The following is a 23,494-nucleotide window of genomic DNA, read 5'->3' on the forward strand; positions in this document are numbered from 1 at the left end:
TGTGGACCAGAGAGATGCCATGTGGCAAAACCAAAAGCCAAAACTGACTAAGGGCTAGCCTACAACATCTGTCATTGGGTGTGCTGAAATTATTTTATTTCTGACTGTGGCCTGTGACTCATTAGTGACCATAGAATCAATTTAATGAGTTGTAACTAGCTTTTTTTTTTTTTTTTAAGGTAACTAATTTATGTCTGAAAGCACAGTGCCGGTTACTTCCTTCACATAGGGTGGGAGGAAGAGGATACTTGTCTTTAATTCTACTTCTTCTTGCCACCTCCTTTGGAAGGGCTTCCCTGACTACTTATTTTCGAGTCCCCCAACACACACACACACACACACACACACACACACACACACACACACACACACCCCACTCTGTTTCATTGTCTTTACCGCACCAGGGCACTTACTCCTAACTTAAATCTTCTTTCTTTCTTTTCTCTCCATGCCCCCTCCACCAGAAGATCAGCTTCAAGGACTCAGAGCCAAGTATCTTCCTCGCTGTTATATCTGCAGTGCCCAGAACGGTGCCTGCCATACAGTAGGTGCTCCATTAACACTTACAGTATTGAATTTAAATTGTACCCAGTGGCACCTTCCAACTCATGGCTTTTAGCTGCTGTTGTTCATCACAAACACTAGCGTCCTTCTTTCCGATTCTGCTCTGAGAGCCTGCCATCACCCTTTCCCCTCAGTCAACAAGGACTTAACACAGGCCATGACCCTGGTTTGCACACCTGGACTTGACCTTCTTTGTTGGTGCTACTCTGTCTGCCAGAACCCGCTTTACTATCTGCCAACCCACACTTCACTGAAGATCACTTGCACCAACTCTCCCTCAAAAATATTCTTGTCTATTTTAAAGTATAGTTTTAGAAATTTTAACACACGTATAGCTCTGTGTAACTATATTGCCACAATCAGCAAATACCCCCAAACTCCACCATATTCTGTAGTCACAGCTTCCCTCTGCCCCTAACCCTTGGCAACCTGTGATCCATCTCTATCACTTTACTTTTGTCTTTCTGAGACTGTTACAAAACTGGATTCACAGAGTATATAACCATTTGAGGATGGCTTCTTTTATTCAGTGGTATTCCCTCCAAATTCATCCAAGCTATTGTGTAAATCAGTTGAGTTCATTGCTTTTTATTGCTGAGTGTCACTCCTTTGTATGGATATACCAAGGTTGGTTGAGCCAGTCCCCTGTGGAAGCACACTTAGGTTGTTTCCGGTTTGGGGTGTTATGAATAAAGCTGCTATAAATATTAATGTAAAGCCTTTATGTGAATGAATTTTCATTTCTCTAGGATAAAATCTAGGAGTAGGATTGCTGGATCACACTGTACCAGCTTGTACTCCCCACCAGTAATGTTTGAAAGCTCTTGTAGCTTCACATTGTCTCTAGCATTTTGTCATGATCATTTGGCCTCAATCAAAGGTTTGTGGTGGTATCTCATTACAGCATATTTTTAATGAAAAAATAATAAAGTAGATCTGAAAACAGATCAGATCACAGAAAACAATGGTAAAGACTATTCTGATGTAAGTATGTGAGTACATAGTCACACACAATAGGTACGTACTAAGTCATAATACAAAATATAGCTCATGCTGTGGATTACGGTAAAACATGTTTGAACGCCACTGTTCATACCACAGGAGGAAGACCCAGGGTTGGCATTTCTACTTGCTTAGAGTGAGTCAGAGAGAACCTCGAGAAGAACCTTCAGAAGAACCTTAACCAACCTCATCCCTACAGCAGGGAAGAGAACCTGGTCAGACTTAAGGGCACGGATTGAGAATGGAGGCAGGGCAAAGATGGTGTCATTAGTGTTGAGAAGCAGGTTTAATAGAACTCATTCCTCCGTTCATTCATAATTTTACATGCAAACTATCATCAATAGCAAATTTTTGGCACCCGGTGGCTTTTAATAAACGTACCATGGATGAGTGGAGAGGTGATAGAACTACAAATATATCTACAAGATGTATTGACATATGAGGGTAGATGTCTCTTTGAAAAAAAAATCAATTTAATGCATGATACCTTCCTAAATGGTATAATTCATGTAAAAAAAATAAGGTCATTCACATGTTGATAGGGGCATACATATAGTAGAGGTACCGTCACACGGCTGACAGGAGTGTGGCTGGGTGGCATCCTGGAGAACATGCTTACAGTCCCTAAATCACACAGACCCAGACTTGCTGGCCTGACAGTGCTGATCGTGGTTATGGTGTATATATTACAGACTTCTCACAGGTCCACAGGGGAACATGTACAAAAGTGTTCCTTGCAGCATTATTTGGGGATACACGAAGTCAGAGGCCTCTTGGTTGCCCATTTCTGAGACTTGGATAGAGAAAATGTGGTGGATGAATGCCTGGAAGCACTAGGCAGTGGGGAGAAGCCATGGGATTAGACAATATTGAAAGTATCGTACTAGTAGAAGACGAAGCAACAGGATGAGATTGAGTACTTGCATAAATTAAAACCACATGTATACAAAACAATAATACGAAATTTGCTGGAACACATACAAACAAAAAGTACCCATTTAGCACCAAAAGAGGGAGAGAAACAAAAATAGGCAGGTAGGAAGAAAAAACAGAATTAAAAAATTTTTAAAGAGCCTAGAAGATTTTTCAGGCTGGTGGAGTGACTCTTAGCTCTGATCTAAGGGCATCTCCGTGGCTGTTGGGTTTGTGCTGTTATATTGTGCAATTTGTGCAATATTGTGTTGTTTATTTAGTATAATACTTATTTAGCTAGTTAGTTTATTTAGCCTATCGCTCAAAGGGATCTCAAGTAGTCCCATACCAGTTCCAGTAGCTCCAGGAAACTGTTTTCAAAGGCAGGCTTCCCGTCAACACACCTGTCTGATTCATTCCTCGGTTTTGTACTTTCTCTGGTGGTTCTGTTTACCCTACACAAGTTCGCTGAGAGCCCGAAATGTTCTGATTGGTCACATGAGCTAACATCCAGTGTGGTGCACCCCTATCAGAGAGAATTCTTGAATCAGGCCACTTCACAGGCAACTGTTCCTTCCTATGGATGGCCTTTGGCTCAGGCAAGGATCCCTGGCCCAAAAAGAGGTTTATAGGATAGGGGTTTTAAGATTACAAAACAAAGTATGATCTTTTTCTTTCTCTTTCTCTTTCTTTCTTTCTTTCTTTCTTTCTTTCTTTCTTTCTTTCTTTCTTTCTCTCCTTCTCTCTTTTTTCTTCCTTTGCTTTCTTCCTCTGTCCCTCCTTCCTTTTCTTTCTTTTTAGTAAGGAGCAGTTTGAGGACGCTTTCCTCAGGAAAGAGGAATGTTGTGAGCCTTTCTGGCACTTCACAATGTCAGTTACACCCTGATTATAGTGTGGAATGTGCCCTAGACAAAGGAAATGCATTGCTGTGAAACCCAAGGATCATGGGGATTGAAAATAGACCAGACTATCCACCCAAACACAGCCAGGTCGGAAGGTGACACAACAGCACGAGGACAATGGGCTTTGGAGTCAGTTCATCTCTGGGAGCGTCCAGACACTGCCACGTCTAACTGTGACATGTTATATATTACATTACTGCCTCCTGCACAGAACTGTGGTGCGATTCTGCTTAGCGTGGTGATTCAAACCTAAGAAGTGCTCAACATATTCTAGTTGCATTTCTTCCCCCCATACCTGACACATGTTGGGAAGTGTCAGTGGAGACCACACAGCTTGTATTGTAAGTGGATTAGGAGCTACAGGCATAAGCTGTTGTTTGCCTATAGCTTGCCCATAGCTATTTAAACTGGATTTTCTCCAGTCTTTCCCATTAAAAATAATTGCTTCTGAATGTATTCTTTTCTCTTTCTTCCCTTCTCTAAGAATTAGAGCTAGAAGGTCAGAACTGGAAAGCAGAGAGCATGTGAGTCACTGAGGCAAAATAAGGGGGTGTTAATAGCCGAACTGCTGCAGAAAAATGGACTGGCTTTGAGGTTACAGAAATAACCCCTATGCGTTTGCAGCAATCACGGCTGTCTTCTTTCTAAAGCTACAGTCATTTTCTGCCCTGCACTCCCGCCTTCCATTTTAGTGGATTGATTGTGTAGAATTCAACTCTGCTTGACGTTTTTTGCAAATGCCTGACCCTAATCATAATTTTGTTAAAATTTCTCCTATGGAAAATTTATTTCACTCATCCTAAAATTGTACGGCCATTATGAAGATCTTCTGTTAGCAGATTTGGAAAACAAGTGAGTATTCTCTTAAGCCAATTTATAGCCATACCTTTTAGTTGCTGAAGTAATGTTGTCAAGCCGAAGTATCAATGACACCGTGTGCGATTGTACTTCATGATTTCTTTTCCTGTTTTCACAGTAATGGGAGCTTAGGTCTGGAAGCAATAAGAACCCTTGGCACCGTACACCCTGCCATCTGTGCAGGTGGGGCAGTGAGAGCCTGGAGAATCACAGCAGAGGCTCTGTGAAGTCACATCTTTTACCCGGTAAAAAGGTCAGCAGAAAATATTTCCACATACTACAGGACAGAATGCTCTCCTCTTTTCTTTTATTGGACATGAGTTGCATTTATTAATTAAAGCACACGTACCTTAAATATGAATGAATGAATGTATAGCAACCAAACTGAAAACAAAAGCTTTCAAAAAAAAGAAAAACAACAAAACCACCACACACACACACACACACACACACACACACACATACATAAACAGAAGTTTTAAAATAAATGAATGAAATACTAACAGAAAGGACTGATGTGCTGCTGAGGGACAAATATGTGTTCTGCATTTTTTTGGATGAAGCAGTAGTAAAAGATCAGAGTCTTTAAAATCTCAATCTGGTCTATTTTTCAAAATTAAAAATTAACTCCCACTTTTCTAGATGTTTGCCACTGAAATTTAACTTCTGTGTTGGTTCTCATAAACTCAAAAATATAGAGACTAGGAATTTGGTAGGAAACTGAATGCTGAAAGCCTATTTTTTATTTTTTTTTATTTTTTTTTGAAAGCCTATTTTTTAAAAAGAGCAAGCAACCTAAAATGTCAAATGGCCAAATAAAATGTTTATAATGCAACATTTTAATTTAAGCACTTTTAAGTGGTAGTTGAAAAGAATAGATACATTAATGAATGGATGCATGTTGAAAAAGATATAGCATACTTGCTACAACATAAAGTAAAATTCCATAACAAGATTATAAGAGTGATTTTTATTATCTTGGTAAAGGTGTCCGGTTACAGGTAATTACAGATACAAAATGTTTTTAATCTGGTATATCAAACAGTAAAAGGTACATGTTAACGCTGTGCCTCTGAAATGTATTTCAGTTACAACTATGTATTATAGTTGTTCTGTACATATTAAAAGCACACATGATAAAATACAAAAATAAGAAAAGATTAAATAAAAAATTATCATTGAGCTATAAGCATCTACCAGAGTATCACACAGTGTGTCATAGCTAAAAAATATAAAATTAATATAAATGCTATGCAACTATTTGATCTAATATAGATCTAATAAGGACATATTAAGGCCGTAATAGCATTTCACAGGTGAAGGCTAAGTTCTGAGACATGAAAGCTTTCAGAGGAAAAAAAGAAAAAAAAAAAAGCTTTCAGATAACCCACAAAACAAACCTGAGACATCTTTTTGTTTGGAAAAAAAGCAATCTTCTTGCAAAGTCAAAGCTTCAATACATAAAGGAAGTATTTAATAAACGATATACTTGAACTGTTAACAATAATCTGGAGTAGATATTCTGACTACAATAGTGACCAGCAAATACCTTCTTTCTCGGGAAGAAATAAGGTTTTCTGATTAAACCAGTAGCCTGATTATTGTGGCCTCCAAGTTTGGTTGTTTTAATTTGTTTTTGGTTTTGCTATCCTTCCTTTAACTAGATTATAAAACATAAAATAGTTGTATTAAATAAGCTAGGTGACCTCCAAGAGCCCACCTTACTTCCTCCTATAAAGTACAGCTTTTCCATTGCTAGAAGTGCCAAGCAAACTGAGCCCACATTCGCACAGATTAGAGCACATCTGGACTTGGTTGACTTAATGAGGCATCCAGATTGGTACATGATTACTCTTGGTACCACATATGTCTCAGAGTAAGTGGGCTAGGGCAGCCAACAATCACTATTTCAGCCCTGCTTAGGGATGGGGGGTAGTCATGTTTTAGAATGGCTGGTGACAAAAAAATTTTAAGGTATTGGGTAAGCCTGATTTCTACAGGTGGATTTAGTGCCTTTAAAAATACTGGCACAGTTCTCCATACTTAAGAGGCAGAGCTATGAGATTTTATTGATTAAAATTATATGAAATTTTTATTAATAAAAGAATTTCAAATTACAAAATAGATCTTTTTTTTTTAAAGTCTACTTGGGATTTAACATCGGCCTACAAATCATCTTTCTTCTAAGTGTTCATACTTCAAATTTTGTGCTTCAGATGAATTAATTTGGAATGAGTGGAGAAAGGCTTAACCATATTTCTTCCTTTTCTTTTTTTGTTTTTTCTCACCACCCCAACACACATATGTCAGACATTCCTCTCTTTATAATGTTAATTAAAAGATTCCAAAAGCTTAATAGAATGTAAGAAGCAGTAAGCTTTCAGGATACAGTATACCTTCCTCTGCAAGTTCACATGCAATGAAAGTTAAAGCTCCAACCTTCACTTTGAACTTTTGCAATCTTCCAGTATGTGGTGTTGTTTTTGTTTTTTGTTTTTAAGGTTTTCAGGCTCTTTACATAAATGGAACATACGTATTTCCTTCAGGCTTTATGTTTTCACAGTTAGCAAAGTGACTGCTCCCGGGCCGGCCATCCTGAGCAGCACACCAGATCTGATCAGCTCCACTGGAATGTGGTGCAATCTTCAAAACAGTCTCCCAACAGGACCTTCTGATTCTGACTTTCCAAAACACAGACATGAATGCTATTTTTAAAAAACTTAAAAGAGAAACTAGGCCTTTTATGATGGGAATCCACCTCCCCCTGGTTCTCTAATAAAGAGAGCATCCAGATAATTCATTGCATTTTTCACTATTCATCAAGCAGACACAGGTTAAATTTCTCTGCCTTGCATAGGCTACTGGTCAGATTTCCAGTAACTTCAACTGGAACTCAACAAGCAGAATGGTTTTAAAATTAAAATGTAAGCATGCCAAGAGGTTGGAATTATAGTAACTACATTGATTTCATAAAAAGAATCTAGATTATGAATATCATTTTAGAAAATATGTTGTAAAGTAATAAGGAATACATCTTACAGATCCAATTTTGAGATTTTTCAGTTCTCATTCAAGTTACAGATGAGAGAATGGATTTTGCTTCATCTTGGTTTCCATGATGTCAAAATAGGCTCATTTCACATATTTGAGCCCAAACTGGTTGAATTCTACTTTTTGATTGGTCTTTCTTTTGGAAAGAATATCTTATTCAAATTTTTCTTAACCAAAATAACTAATACTACCTAATAATACAATAACTAATACATACTGCTTATGGATAATTATATATGTAAATACATTGAATAGTATTTGGTGACTTTTTTAATCTATAAGACTGAAATCAGTGCATTATAATCATATAAGATAAAGCTTAGGTAGGCTGCTAAATCTTTTTTTTTCTTTTTCTTTTTTTTTTCCTTTTTTTTTTTTGCTCATCATTGAAACTGTACTTTGGCAACAACAGAGATATGACTTTGGCTTGGAATTTTTTTACAATTTAACAACTTATACTTTTAAAATTCAGAATACATCACTGGAACAGCTACTATAATCAGTGACCCAACCACCATTAATTTCTTTGTGAGTAAATGACTTTAGGACTTACCCCCCAAGAAAGAAAGCGTAACAGTAGGCAAAAAGATAAATCCATCCATAGATAACTCAGCCTAACTAAGCTATTTTTTATTGAAGAGGTGAGAAAGGGGGAATTCCTGGTCTTTACCCTTTTCCCTTATTACCCTCAATCACATGTCTTACATGGAAATTATTTGTCTTTGCATATTCAGCAATATATTCTGAAACTTGGCTAACTACAATTTGCTTTGGAGCAGATTTCAGCACGCAGAACATCAAGCTTGGATCCCGTACAGGAAGGCATGGTTACCAAAACTCTTCTTCATTAGGTCATTTGTGTGTGTACATGCTCCCTCAAGACATTATTATCAGAACTCGATATTGTGTAAAAACTCTTTGGATCCTTTCATTCTTTGATTCTTCCAGGAGCTCCTTCGGAGCCTAGTGCTTATCTGAGCACACACGCATAAAGCACATCACCTGAGGATCAGTTGGTTCATGCTCACTTTAGAGGCTAATTGAGAGAGTGGCCCAGAGGAGCTAGAAAATTCTACTCCCTATCCCCCCAAAACTTGAGTACTTGTAAAATTTTAGCATGCTTCTGGTTTCTCACTGGCAGTCTTCCTCAGCTTGTAACTTTTGGACGGCAGTATCAAGGAGCTCCATGGACTCTCTGAGAGTGACGTTGATACTAAATGACTTGGGTTTAATGGTCAGACCGTAATTAAAATCCATTTTTGAGGGTTCGTCTGGATTGGCCTTGAAATTGCACTGGTGAGCCAGGATGGAAATGAAGAGAAACAGCTGCATCTTGGAAAGCTCTTCCCCAATGCATCGCCGTTTGCCCACTGAAAAAATCATCACGCTGCTGGCCAGGTCCTTGTCAATGAAGCCGTCTTTGTCCAAGAACCGGGCTGGATCAAAGTCCTCTGGGTTAGGCCACTTCACTGGGTCATGATTCACGGACCACTGGTTAACAAAAACCACTGTGTCCTTGGGAATGTGGTAGCCCAAGACACAGGCACTGGTGGTGGTGGCATGGGGAATGGTGACGGGCACAAAGCTGGAGAAACGCATGCCTTCGTAAAGAAAGGCCATGGTGTAGGGCAGGTTGGGCTGGTCATCCAGGCAGGGCAGCCGGTTTCTACCCACGACTTGATCCAATTCTTCCTGGACCCGAGCCTGCACTTGTGGATACCTGTTTGGTCGTTAATACAGGAGAAAATAAGTAAGGGAAATCGATTCTTCTTTCATCTAGAAAGCACATGGCACTTTAATTCCACTTTCTTTATCTGAATGAATACTGAATTAATGAATTATTTCATTAATGAGTTAGTACTTACAGCCCGCCAAAAAGAAAAAAAATCCAAAACAGTTTCCTCATTTCTCACTAAATCACAGGATGGATAAATCAATAGTTATATTTCCCGTAATTAGTTTCATATGGGTAATGCTCTCTTTCCTATCGTAAGTCAAAAACAGTCTGAAGTTTTCTAGCCTGAAAAAGCTCCTAACAGACAAGGCCAGCTTCTCCATGAGGCACAGCAGACATGCCAAGGACCTGCAAAATTTTTCAGGGGCTTGTGAAAATGTTTTTGTTTCCTTCAAAATCAGAACATACACCAAAAAAAAAAAAAAAACTGTTAAAGAAAATGTTTTAATATGTAATTTGACATATTTATCTTTATTCCAATGTAGTAATAAAATGTCATTAAGATTTTCTGAGGGGCAAAGAGTCTAAAGAGGCAAAAGCATCCAAGGCCCATGAAAAACAAAAACGCAGCCCCAAAAGCAGACCCTTTTCTTCTCTCATCTCCTGGGATAAATTCTAGCATACACACTGCTCTCGCACACAATGGTTATCCTGATAGATAAAGTTACAAATCCTCAAAATTTAAATTTAAAAGGAAATTCCCAATGTTAGAAAGATTATGGTACAAACTGTAATGCTTCTTTACTGTTGGCAATACAAATAGTATTGTCCTTTTGGAAAACAAAATCTGAGTACAAAGCAAGATGCAGAAGGGTAACTCTCCCCTACTTTCTAAACCCAGTAATCCACGCCTAGAAACGTATGCGCAGGAAACAACAGGTACAAAAATATGTAACTACAACAATCACCGAAATTTTAAAAATGCAATCAACAATGTTAAAAGAAGCGATTATACGTAATGGTGCTATTATAACAAAAATACTAGGCGGCCATCAGAAATCACTAAAATAAAGTTTAAAAGATGGGAGAATGTCCATTACACTAAATGAAAATGTCTTAAGTTTTTTTTTAAGTAAACAATTATTGCATCTCTGAAAAAAATGTAAGCGTGTATGGTATAAAATTATGGGTGATTTAAAAAATTTCTTCATGAACTTCATGAAGTATGCTTCCTCATATTTCAGGGGTCGGCAAACTCTTCCATGAAAGGCCAGATACTAAAAATTTAGGTTTTGCCAACCAAACCCTCCCTCTGTCACAGCTATTCAGCTCTGCCTTGTGCTGTGAAGGCGGCCACAGACAATACATAAATGAATGGCCATGGTTGTATTTTGCTTAAACGCATACCAAAATGGGCAGTGTAATTTGCCAACTTCCTTCATACTGTGTTTTCACTAAAAAGAAGAAAAATGTATTCATCAGCTATATTGACTAGAGTGACTCCAAAATTGTTTTATTTACTTTTGCTGGCCAGTTCAGTTTCTGATGGGGAAAAAAACCAAAACAAAACAAACAAAAAAAACGAAGTTTCAGAAGATGACAAGCTCATGGTGGGATGCAAAGGACCTATTGATATCATTTAAGGATGTCTTTTTCCTGATCTATTATCGAATTGTTTTAATTTGATTTCTGCTCATTGCCCATATGGGGTTTCTGCGCTCTTAATACTGGAAAGCAATTTTAAATACACAAAAATTCGACTTACGAAAGTAGTCGCACAGGATCTAAGGACGTATATTTACAGGTTGCAGGATTCTAATAAGAAAAGAACCAGCCCTTGCCTTCCAATTTCTGGGTTGCCAGCAAGTTCGGCATCCCCCTCCACTTCGTTCTGCGCCAAGAAACGGCACAAGCAGGACCCCAGGTCCTTCAAGGCAACCAACATCTGCCGTGAGTGAAGTAAGACAGCGAGACACCTGCTCCTGGAGCAGAGTTGCCAGACAAAAGTAGGCTGCTATGCTAAATCTAAATTTCTGGTAAACAATAGTTAATCTTTCAGCAAGAATATGCCCTGTGTACATTTTATTTTTCATTTTCTGAGTCTGGCAACACCCTATACCAGCAACCCGCTCGCTCCCTGCGCGCAGAGCTTCCCAGGGTCTGCGACCTTAGTCCCGGCGGGCGCCGCGGGGGGCTAGGCTAGGCCGCCTCCGCGGGGCGCCGAGCGCCAGAGGAGTCCGCCCGCACGCGCTGCCCGGGTTCCCCGTGCGCCTGTCGAGGCGCTCGCTGCTCTGCGCTCCGGCTCTCTCCCCGGGGATTTCTAACAAACTAGCGCGGCGGTTCCCTACGCCCGGCGCAACCTGCTAGTCTCTGGCCGCCCTCCTAAAGCTCCCGTGCCGGTAACGGTCGGCGGGGCCGGCCTCCGAGCGCTCCCTGCGCCCGGGAACAAAGCCCGGACGCGCGGCCGGCTGGCAGCTCCGATCTGCGCCGAGGGCCGGCCCAGCCGATTGGCTGCTGGGTTTACTTAACCTGTTTCCCGTTGCCCTTTCTTTCGGAACGGTGCCAATTTTGCTTCTGCTGTACCAGGGAGGCAGAGATCCGGGGCTGATCTGCGGACACTTAAAAGGTCGTGCCTTTCAGGGGGTTCTCATAGCTTTGTCCCCCACTTGGAGAGGTAGCGAACCACAAGATCAAAGATGCGGGCGGGAGGGTCCCCGCTGGGGCTGGGTGGAGGGCGGGGGGCGGGGGCGCGCGCTCTCGGCCCGCGCTGTGCCTTCCTTCCCGAGCCCCGCTATCGCGCCGCGACCTCAGCTTTGAGAGGTGGGGACCTGGCGCGAAACCCCAGACTCTGGGCGTGCGTGGAGACCTCAGCATATCCTACCGCGACCCCCCCCCCAACCCTTACCCGGCAGGAAAGGAAGGCCCGCCCGCGCCTTCGGGAGGCTTTACCTGGTGAAAAGGATGAGCAGCCACTGCAGCGCGATGGAGAGCGTGTCCTGGCTGGCGCCGAAGATGTCGGTGACAGTGGCCGGCACGTACTCCATGTCCAACCGCGCGCCGCCGTCGCCCGAGCCCTCCGCCGCCTCGGTTCCCGCCGAGAGGATGAAGGCGTCCATCATGTCGCGGGGGGCGGCCCCGGGCTGCAGGCTTTCGCGGTGCCGCAGGAACTTGTGCAGGACAAAGTTGCTGAAGTTGCGGTTGAGCTGCTCGAACTCGCGGAAGGCGGTGCGCACGGGGTTGGGGAAGCGCTGCAGCCAGGGCAGCACGTCCACCAAGCTGCCCGCGCCCACCGTGCGCCCGAACTCCTCGTTGTGGCTGAGCAGCTCGCGGAACTCGGCGTCATCGTGGCTGTAGCGGCAGCCGAAGCACACGGCGCTCATGACGTTGGCCACGGCCACCACGGTCAGCGGCCGCGGGTCCAGGAAGGCGCCGCCCGCGCTGCCGCGCGCCAGCAGCGCCACCAGCTCGCGCGTCTCGGCCAGCACGTGGCCCTCGAGGACGCGGCGGCTGCGCGGCTGGCGCGTGGAGAAGGCTCGCATGGTGCTGTGCGCCGCGCGCCGCTGCACCTTCCAGCGCGGCGAGTACCGGCCGAAAGCCAGGCTGCGGCCGCCCGACACCACGCGAAAGGAAGCGAAGCGCGGCCGGTCGGCGAAGGCGGCGCCCTGCTGCACCAGCGCCTGGCGGATGGCGCGCTCGCCGTTCAGCACCACCACCGGGCAGCTGCCCAGGCGGATCTGGAACACGTCGCCGTAGCGCCGCGCCAGGCGCGCGAACGAGAGGTGCGGCGCGGGGCCCATCGCCGCGGCGTTTCCGATCAGCGGCCACGCAAACGGGCCGGGCGGCGCGGACCCCGGCTGCCGCCGCCGCTGCCTCAGCAGCCACTGGCCCGCGTGCACCGCGGCCAGCACCGACAGCAGCAGCAGGAGCGTGGTCTGCTGGGCGGTCAGCGCGCTCGGCTGCAGGGGGGCGTCGGGCCCGAGGCTGGTGGCCATGCTGGAGAGAGAGGGGCGAAGGCGTGGCCCTCAGGTGTGCAGGGAAAGGAGCGGGCGCCCCGCGCCCCTACCCCTGGCGTCGGGCTACGCTGAGCCGTGGGCAAGCGAGGAGGTCGCGCGCAGGGCAGGGCAGGGCAGGGCAGGGCAGGGCGGGGCGGGGCGGGCTCTCCGGGGAAGCAGCGGAGGACGCTTCTTCCCATCCCAAACCCGTCCCCTAAAGGAGAAGGGAAAGAGCATGCTTCCGCCTCTCCGTGACCCGGACTCTCCGTCCCCACCTCAACCCCCAGCTGTGTAACGGTTCCAGCACTTCGGGGCAGGCCGGAGGGCATCCAGGCGGAGGCGCGCAGTTCCCTCTCACTGCCTACCACCCCCGCCCCGCAAGGCCGCGGGAAGGCGGCTCCGCGGACCGACTGACCTGCGAGGTGGCGCGGTTTCCGGCGGCGCGGGATGGACGGCTCCGTAATAGGGCTGGGGCCTTTGAGGAGGGCCAGAAGTCCCCAGGAAATCGGAGGCCTCGCCTGGACACCTGCTGCCCTGGGAGCCAGAGCACCCGCTCTGGAGCCTCCGAGCCAGGGGCGCTGGGATTGGGATGGGGACCGAGGAGGGGGCCTCCTTTGCCGCGAGCCCCGCTACACCTGGGGCCTCGGCAAAGCGGGGGTTTCCACACAGAGTGCGCACTGAGACGGGGGGTCGACGAGTGCAGCCAGCTCCCAGCCTCAGGACCCCGCGCGGCTGACAGCTGCTGTCGCAGGGGCGTGGCCCGCCTGCACGCAGTCACGCCAGAGTCAAAACGCGCCATCCCGCTTCCCTGGCTTTTAAGGTCTGCGGCGGAGGCGGCGGCGGAACCTGGCGGGGGGCGGGGCTTGCGGGGGCGGGGCTTGCGGGACGCTTCCAGGGGCTCAGACCCGACCCGGGTCGCGGCGCTAGCGCGGTCACGCCAGGCGGCCGCGATGCTCCCCGACGGCCTCGGTCGGTGGCTGGCGGCTTTGCTGCGAGCGGCAGTGCGGACTTCCCGTTTCCCGGAAAACCACTCTAGTCCGTCCCTCCCCATCGTAGCCGCTGCTGCCCGGAAGCGCGCTGGGAACAGAACCTGCCCGTCGGGGGGGAGCGCGCCCCCCTCCCGGGGAGCTTGACACCCCCCGTCCCCTCTCGGTGCCTGAGCTCCGTTGCCGAGATGGACCCGCCCGGGATGCTTGGGCGCCGGGGCCCGGAGAGGGAACCTGTCCGTTTGGGGAACGCGGGCAGCCGGGTCTCGGCGGCGGCTTGCCTTTACAGCATCCCCAGCTGTTTTATTTTACTGTAACTTCCTTGCAAACACGCCCCTCGGATGAGGCCCCCCGGCGCGCCAGGTTCTCCTTCCACCTCGTGCGGCGAGACCGAGAGTCCCCGAAGGACGCCGCTCCCGGCCCCCGCGCCCCGGCCGCGCTCGGCACACAAAGGCCAGCGCCAGCGGGACGCAGCCGGTCGCGGTTTCCCGCTCAGCAGCCCCCAGGTGGCGCCGCCCACCGCCCCGCGTCGGGGACCCGCGGCCCGGAGCCCGGGACCACGCTGGGGCTAAGGCGGGGGCTCGCAGCCGAGGGAGCACGCTCGGATGCTCCCGTGGGGAGGGCCGAGGGGGGGGAGGAGGAGCAGCGCGCCGATCTCGCGCCTCTGAACTTTATGGGGTTGGAAGTTTCCTCTGCTGTCGCCTCCCCCTTGCGTGCGGAGCTGTGCCTTGCGTGCGCGGCTTCTGGAAAGTCGTCGGCTCTGGTCATATCCTTGGGCGCTTCTCACGGCACCTGACACGCTGGGGCGGCGGCGGCGGCCCAGGGCGGGGTGCGAGCCGCCACCACCCTCCGCGGCGCACGCACGGCCGCACCCCGGCTGGCCGGCGAGGCGGACGCCCAGACTCCGCGGCGGGTAGGCGGATCGGGAGATGGGGAGCCGGGGGTGCTCGGCCGGCACCTTCCCCCGCGGGCTGCGCCCTTCCTCACTGGCTGGTACAAAGTATTTTCAAGCCCCTGGAGAGAAAAAGGTCTTCTCGGAAGGCTGGGGAAAGGGCGAGCCCCGGAAGGATGGGATGGATGGTAGCTAACCAGGAGGGACTTGTGTCTCCAGGCCTCGGGGATCCTCAAGCGTCCATATAAAAGTTGGGCGTTGACCTCGTGACAGTCCTGCGCGTTGAGTTTTCCTCGTGCTGAGAATCTCTATTGTTCACTTGTTTCTTAGCTAATAGATATGGAAACTGGTGTTCAGAGGGGTTATGTGACTTAACCAAGATCACACACACTGCAATGATACAATCATACAATATAATCTTAGGTAATCTTGGGGCGCCTGGCTCAGGGGTGCTCAGTCTATTAAGCCTCAGACTCTTGATTTAGGCTGAGGTCACGACCTCAGGGTTGTGAGATGTAGCCCCATGTCTGGCTCCCCACTGGGCATGGAGTCTGCTTGAGATTTTTCTCTCTCTCTTCCTCTGCCCTTCTTTCCTCCCTCTCTAAAAAAGTAAAAATTAAAAAATACAATATAATTTTAAATGATTCCTCTTTTCAAGGAAGTAACTGAAATGTTTGATGGTTTTCACCCCTCCTCACCTCTTACCAGCTATCAAGAGGTAAATCCAGAATCTGAGTCCCATTGCAGATCCATCGTACAAGTTCTTGTGAAAGGAAATCCTCAGATTAAAAAAAAAAAAAGCACAAATGCCATCTTTCCTGCTTCAAAAAAAAAAAAATCAGCTGGAAGAATTTTTTTCAAATGGTTGTTTTTGTTTACAGAAGTGGGGTCTCTGAGGATCACAAAGCAGAAATCGAGTGGTCACCTTTTGCAATAAAATTGGATGAGGGAGACCTGGGGACTATGACCTTGAAATAAGTGGTTAATTAAAGAAAAAAAGATTTTAGTTATTCATGAGAGACAGAGACACAGAGACATAAGCAGGGGGAGAAGCAGGCTCCCTATGGGGAGCCCGATGCGGGACTTGATCCCTGGACTCTGGGATAAGGACCTGAGTGGAAGGCACTCAACCACTGAGCCACCCAGGTGCCCCGAATGGTTAAATTTTAAAGACGCATGACGAGGTGTCTGAAAATAGACTTTGTGAGAGCCTGAAACCAACAAAATACCTGACCTGATAAGAAAATACTTTTTTTTTTTTAAGATTTTACTTATTTATTTATGAGAGAGAGAGAGTCAGAGATATAGGCAGAGAGAGAAGCAGGCTCCATGCAGGGAGCCTGAGGTGGGACTCGATCCTGGGACTCCAGGATCACACCCTGGGCCCAAGGCAGGTGCTCAACCACTGAGCCACCCAGGCGTCCCAGAAAATACTTATTGTAAAAGTCTCCATTCAATACTTTTTGAGAGGTTCTCCCAAAATGATTTCGTACATTATAATGGAGTACCCCAATCCATGATAAAGTTGTTTTTGAGCAACGGGGTGAATAAGCTTTGGTTTCCCAGAATTGTGTTGGCCTATACATCCTTTGAAATGAGTTTCATAACCTTACAATGTCCAGCTTTAGCAAAACCCCTGCCTAATAATTAAGTTCAAGATTGCTGCACCCATCAATCTCTCAGTAGGCTTTTAATTTAATAGACTGGAATTGTCCATGGGCTTATGCCAATTCTGAGCTATCAGCATATCTCAAAGCCTCTAACCTAGTATCTCTACCAGAAACAGAGCAAATGGGAGTTGCCTTTAAACCAAGTAAATTACTATTTTCAAAAGTATAACCCAAGGCTGTTCCTAAGACCTCCTGTTAATAATTCCTGAATAATACTGTATAGTTTTTAGACAAAGTAGATGCATACCTTCTTGCCATAGTGAATAGCTTAAGCATATCCTCCAAGCTATGATACCATGGGCTCAGTTCTTGTTCTAGGACATGGTTTAAAATGCAGAGTAACCAGTTGCGCCCATACTGTTAAAAAGACAGGTCCTGGGGCACCTGGGTGGCTCAGTGGTTGAGCGTCTGCCTTTGGCTCAGGTCATGATCTTGGGGTCCTGGGATCCGGTCCCACAACAGGCTCCCCGCAGGAAGGCTGCTTCTCCCTCTGCCAATGTCTCTGCCTTTCTCTGTGTCTTTCATGAAGAAATAAATAATCTTTAAAAAATTATATATATGAAAAAGGGCAGGTCCTTATTGATGATGACAAACCAAAATAACTGGCTATGGTAACAACTTCTTCAGAATTTGCAGACCTCAGATTCTCTCAGATTTGGTGGCACAGATCTCTGTTGGAGGACCCATCTGGTACTTGATGGAGACATAGGGTAAATCCAGTGTGCCCTGTGGAACCCCAGCTCAGTTCAAGATTCTCCCTATAGTGAGAATCCACACCAGGTTCTTTACTTATCAACACAACTTCTCACCAAAGCCAGTAGTATTTAAGGTCTCCTTTCAATCAACAGCACAGGATATGGGAATTTTGCCCTCCCAAATCCCAAACTTGAATTGTTTGATGCAAATAACTTTCAAAAGAACAGCTAAGCTAGAGAGAGAGTTTAAAGTGGAAGTTTAAAATACCTTATTTTGTATTGATTCCAAAGAACAGAAATCCAGCTTAAGCTTGTTTAAGCAGAACAAGAATGCACTGGCTCATGTGCAGGGAAGGATAATGTGGTACCTTACAGGATGGAAAGATCTGGGGCTGCTCTCCCCAGTCTCTGTTATGCTGATCTCTGCTTGGGCTTTGTTCTGGAGACTTTCCTTGTGTGCTGGAGAGGCTGGCCATTGGCAGCCTCAAATTAACCACCCCAAGAAAAAGAGAATATCTCTCTTCCAGGGTCACTATACAAGACACTAGACTCTGACGTCCGCAGCCAGCATCAGGCCACCCTGTGGCCAACGGTCTAGGTCTGATACGAGGAAAAGAGAGATGTGAGGAAGAGAGAACATGTCAGGAAGCCAAAGAAAAAAATCTGCCTCAGTCCTCGTGTATCTCACTTTTGCCCATCACTACCTTTTGGGCTGAAGGATATATTATTATAGTCATGGTCATCATTTTATTTTTCTAAGTATTTATTTATTTGAGAGAAGTAGGGGAGGAGCAGAGGAGTAGAGAGAGGGACAAACAGACTCTGTGCTTAGCCTGGAGCCTGACTCGGGACGCTATCTCATGACCCTGAGATCATGACCTGAGCTGAAACCAAGTGTCAGACACATAAACGACTGAGCCACCCAGGTGCCCCTTTCATCATCATTTTAAATCAGCAAATCAGATAGATGCATTACACCTGGAGCCCATAGCCAGGAACATCAGCACTTCCGTCATCAGGCTGGAAGTCCATTTTCCTGATGGGCTTTCCCTCTAACATAATCTTCCAGTGTAATGTCAATTTTGTGGCTGAACGCTGTGCTCTTCCAAGCCCCTCCAAGCACACATAGGCACAGGTACTGAGATGAGAGTGGAATAGAAGGAACAGTCCCTGGCAAGTTTTTGATATGTGGGATGCACAAGAATTAGTCATCAGACCCATGCTAGTGGGAAGGGAAACAGAAATCAAGAGATACACTAAGGTGACTGAGAGAATGGCAGAGGGATGAGCCATAGGAAGCTATGAATGATATGCTGGGAATTGAGAGGATTCTGAGGAAGTAATACCAACATCCTGGCCCCACCTGACTTACTTCTGCTTCCTTCCTGGTACCCTGGTAATACACAGGGTAAGAAGCACGGAGTTGAAAAAACAAAACAAAACTTTCTTATTTCTTCTAATCTAAGAAATTCTCATTTGTGGGCTGCACTGTTATTTTATGCATTAATATAAATGCAGGGGGCTACCACTTGTAGTTATGCCACTGAGCAATAAGACCTATTCTCTTTTCACAGATGTTAACATTTTAAGTGTGCTTTAGGATTGACAGAGCACTGTGCACACTGGCAGTGATCCTCTGGATTCTCTGCCTTTATATTAAATAGTAGTGGTACTGGGATCCCTGGGTGGCGCAGCGGTTTGGCGCCTGCCTTTGGCCCAGGGCGCAATCCTGGAGACCCGGGATCGAATCCCACATCAGGCTCCCGGTGCATGGAGCCTGCTTCTCCCTCTGCCTGTGTCTCTGCCTCTCTCTCTCTCTCTCTCTCTATGACTATCGTAAATAAATTTTAAAAAAATTTAAATAGTAGTGGTCCTGAGAGCTCTTAGATGAGGCAGATAGAGCCAGGAGTGTTACCTACCAAAGCCATTTCCCCTTCCATTTTTTAAATTTGATATAACAATTGATGCATGTAAAGCATGGGGAGAAGTTGCTTTGGAAGATTTTGCTAATTTTATTGACCCAGTCTCTTAGCCCTCCTCTCTTTCCAAGGTGAGTGCCCACTAAGCTCTTTCCATATAGTCTGGTATTAGTGAGAACCACAAAGTTACAGTGTATTATTCCAGTTTCCGGCCAGAATATTTTCTTGTGTATTTAGAAGTCAATGGGCATTAGTGTTTGCAACATACTCTCAAATAGTTCGAGGAAAAAAGACAGAGAGAGAGGAAGGGAGGGAGGGAGAGAGAGAGAGATATGAAAATGATAAAGCAAACATGGTAAAAATGTCCATAAATGGAGAATTTGGGTAAATGGGAGTTCCTTGTGATGTTCTCACAACGTGACTGTAAGTCTGAAATTGTATCAAAATTAAAGCTTCTCAAAAAAAAATTTAAAAGTTACTAAGAATAGAAAATAGGAGCATGAGGGATCCCTGGGTGGCGCAGCGGTTTGGCGCCTGCCTTTGGCCCAGGGTGCGATCCTGGAGACCCGGGATCGAATCCCACGTCGGGCTCCCAGTGCATGGAGCCTGCTTCTCCCTCTGCCTGTGTCTCTGACTCTCTCTCTCTGTATGACTATCATAAATAAATAAAAAAATTAAAAAAAAAAAGAAAATAGGAGCATGAGAAAGAAATCTCTTCCTGACGTTATGACCTTACATTGTCTCTTCAGTTTCTCTTGTGAGTCTCTTACGAGAAAGGACAGTGAAAAGAACCTGAGATTGGCATGTCCTTCATCTGACATGGTACTCCTGGGTCAGGGCTGGAAGAAGTTTGGGTTCAGCTGGGACGGCTTTCCCCAGCTTCCTATCTGACTTGCCCCCTTCTCCTCCTTGCCATCCTTGCTTTTTGAATGTTCTAAAGTGTCTTTGATCTCCTTCAATTCCTTTTGAAAATAAAAGGAATATACTGTGTAAACAGCCCATGCTCCTAGTCCCACTGTGTTCTCATTTCCAAGACATGACTCACTTCACAGCTGTGTAGAAGTGGCCAATGGCACAGTCCTGGGATCACCTCTTCCTGCTCCCTTCCATTTCCTTCCTCCTCCTCGGCCTTCTTTCTTTCCCTTGCTCTGCAAATGTCCTTTTCTGCTTCCTGTTCTATCTCCTTCCCCCTTTCCTTGGGCCCATCCTCACCTCAGAGCACCTGTGTTCCCTCCAAGACCTCCCTTCTCGAGCTACCACCGTCTCCTTTCTCTCTACATCCTTCTGCTCACCGTTTCTCTCTTCCAGGAACAGTAAAGAGTTAGGGGCAGAGGAAAAAAGAGAAGAGGAGTGAAGAAAGTAAGGAAAGGGGTCAGGGAGATAGAACAACCAAGAAAAGAAAAAAAGAATAAAATATCCGTGGATAACCCAGTGATCCATTAATGCAGGCTCCCACCCAACAGGACTCTCCTGCTCTGTTTGCGGGATGGAAACAATCACTAACTCAGGACAGCGATGATTCAAAGATAGGGAAGGGATGCCAAGGTCTAGGCTTGCTTCTGTACATTCATTCCATGAGTTTTGACAACCACCCATCCAATTCCTGAAATTCACCCTTCTAACAGTTGAACCAAACGTGCTGTCCACCACTTTGGTCAACAGAGAACCCCTTAAATGTCCTAACTTTGATCAAGCAGAGAAAATCTCTGGGCAGATAAAGGATATTGTTTTTCATTTAGTTTCCTAAAAAATGAATATTTACCAGGTTACCAAGAAAATGCATAAAGCAGAGCAAGTAAAGTGCAGCAAACATACAAAAGTGTACATCACAACGTCCAGCCACGGGTGTGGTGACTGGTATGGCGTCCAGATCTGGGATACATTCTTGGTTGAGGATCCAGATTCCAGTCTTCTTTTACTCCATGAATCTCTTAGTTTCTAGGGTTAGATCTGTATTCCTTAACAGGTTTTCCTCTCTTTCCACAAAGGGACAAAATTTCAGATCAAAAACTGTAGTCACATCCAGGGCTTAAAAAAATATTTGATAGTTAAATAGCTACTTATGTGGTTATTCCTCCCCTGCCCATTCCCGAAAGGGAACGTGAGGGCTGGATAATTATACATTGGCTTTTTGACCATCAACCCCCACCAGGATTTTTCTGTCCTATAGATGGAAGCATTCACTTCTTAGCTGTAGCCTGTCCTGTTTGTGGACTGCTTCAGTTAGAAAGCTCTAGAAGTGAGAAGTTCTGAGAAGTTACAAAGGAATCTGGAGTGAACGTTCTTGTCTTCTACTGAACTTAGAGCTACCCTTTGGAGAGACATAAACCAAGACTAATTTCCCCTTCACTTAACAGCCCTCGCATACTTGAAGAAGGCTATTGTGCTGCCACGGAGCCATCCTTCCACCAACCAAGAAATGTCCCAGTTCCTCAAGTCATTCTTCAAATAACTTGGTTTCTAGAGCTGTTTCTAGCTTATCTGTGCCTTCTAGACAATGTAATTTTTCAATATGCCTAAGTGCGTACCTGAAACTGAACACCATACCCCCAGAGATGACATGCTGTCCAGCCCAGAGGGATGGTTACTTCCCATCAGACTCACAGTGTTCCTTTTGATGCAAACGAAGGTTTTTCTATTGGTTTAAAAGTCTGCATCCCACTGTTTTGCCCACACTAAGCTGGTTATCAACCAGTCTTCATCTCTCTTTTGTTATAAGACTTGATACAAAAAAAAAAAAAGACTTGATACAAAAAAAAAGACTTGATACCATTCTGAGTCTTTAATTGCCCTTAGGCAATTGATTTAAAAAAAAAAAACTAAGAATCAGGGGCACCTGGATGACTTAGTGGTTGAACATCTATCTGCCTTTGGCTCAGATCTTGATCCCGGGTCCTGGGATTGAGTCCTGCATCAGGCTCCCCGCAGGGAGCCTGCTTCTCCTTCTGCCTATGTTTCTGCCTCTCTCTGTGTCTCTCGTGAATAAATAAAGTCTTTAAAAAACAAAAACAAAAAACCCCAAACAATTAATTTGTATTAATTCCTATTAAATGCATCTTGGGGCTTTAAGACAGTGTTCCAATCATGGAGGCCATGTTAAACTCTTGCTGACCCTAAGGGCCAGAGACTGGGTGCAGGAAAATAATATGGGGATATATATAATATATACTTATTATACATATACATGTATATGTATTTATATATATATATATACACATACACATATATATAAAAAGTATAGTTTCTGTTTTAGTCAGATATAAATTCTTAAAACACATTAGCAGGTAAATAGATTCTTGATGCAAATGATTTAATCAGAATCTAAGAATATGCAGAAAAATAGGAAAGTCCAGACTGCCATCCCTTCTCAGATGGAACCATAGGAACCATGTACCTTCTATCTATGTACATGCATATGTTTGTACATATGTATGTATTATTAATACAAATGAGATTGTAGATTAGTGTTCTCGGACTTCCCCCCCCCCCACTTAATAGTTGTCTTGGTGACCACAAGAAACGGTGCAGATCTACCTCATGCTTCTGAACTACTGTAAAGAATGACTATAAGAGAATTTATATATAACCAACCCTTATATGGTCATTCGTGTTGTGCCTCACTTGTTATAGACTCCACTGGAGACACTTATTTTTCTGCACAACTCTATATACACTTGCAAGTGTTTCTCCAGTAGAGATGTTTAAACTATGGGCATGTGCATTGTAAGGGGTCTTGTTACACCCCATTTGTCTTCCAGAAAGGTGCGCCAGTTTGCATCCTCAGGAACCTAGGGTTTTATACCGAGGAGTATGTGCCAAAATTTTCTTCCTTCTATAAAGAGCGATTGCTTTCATATAGCTTTTGCAAATATAGAAAGAGAACAAACAGAACAAAAATCTTACTTGTCTTTCAGAACTTTTCCTTATTTTAAAGAATATGTGTGCTTGTGTTTGGATGTCTCCTTTTCTTGACAGATGAGGGAAATCCCCAGATTATAGCCGGTGAAACGTCAAAGGGGGAACATTCCAGAGCTCCACGTCCCTGTGGAAGACACCACAGACGCCAGGGTGAGAGATGACCTCGGTGTGCCTGGATATCTCTTCTGAGATGACAATTCTTTACAGGCTCCTGGGCACAAGCCCAAATGCCTTCCAGGCTTGTCTAATCCTCCTGAGGAGATTAAAAACAGTAAAGCCAGCATACCGCCATCATTAGGAGTTTGGATCCAGCAGCCAGGAGGGGTGAGGGGGGGTGGTTGTGCAGGCACTTTTGGGTGTGAGGCCCCACTTTCTTATTTATAAGCAGTGACCTCGGCTAGGTTATTTAACTCTTCTGAGCCTGCATTTCCTCCTCTGTGCAAGAGAGGTAATATGAT

The 23,494-nt window shown here is 45.5% G+C and overlaps 1 protein-coding gene across 1 annotated transcript; it reads right to left on the minus strand.

Moving 5' to 3' along the window:
* Positions 1 to 5,193: 5,193 nt before the first annotated feature.
* On the minus strand, positions 5,194 to 13,485 carry LOC129511133 (cytochrome P450 1B1). Its single transcript, XM_055327666.1, has 3 exons — positions 13,372 to 13,485; positions 11,914 to 12,957; positions 5,194 to 9,009 (listed from the first exon to the last, which is right to left on the minus strand). The coding sequence occupies exons 2-3, from the start codon at positions 12,954 to 12,956 to the stop codon at positions 8,421 to 8,423; spliced, it is 1,632 nt and encodes a 543-aa protein (XP_055183641.1). The 5' UTR covers position 12,957; positions 13,372 to 13,485; the 3' UTR covers positions 5,194 to 8,420.
* Positions 13,486 to 23,494: the final 10,009 nt, after the last annotated feature.

Source organism: Nyctereutes procyonoides, unplaced genomic scaffold (genome assembly GCF_905146905.1).
Source record: "Nyctereutes procyonoides isolate TBG_1078 unplaced genomic scaffold, NYPRO_anot_genome, whole genome shotgun sequence".
NCBI classification, from domain to species: Eukaryota; Metazoa; Chordata; class Mammalia; order Carnivora; family Canidae; genus Nyctereutes; species Nyctereutes procyonoides.

What these genes read in the sequence shown, in the direction of transcription:
- LOC129511133 (XM_055327666.1), bottom strand. Translation starts at nt 12,956, where the DNA reads ATGGCCACCAGCCTCGGGCCCGACGCCCCCCTGCAGCCGAGCGCGCTG. An exon ending in CTGCTCATCCTTTTCACCAG is followed by an intron (nt 9,010 to 11,913) that starts GTAAAGCCTCCC and finishes ACGACCAAACAG; the next exon opens with GTATCCACAAGTGCAGGCTC.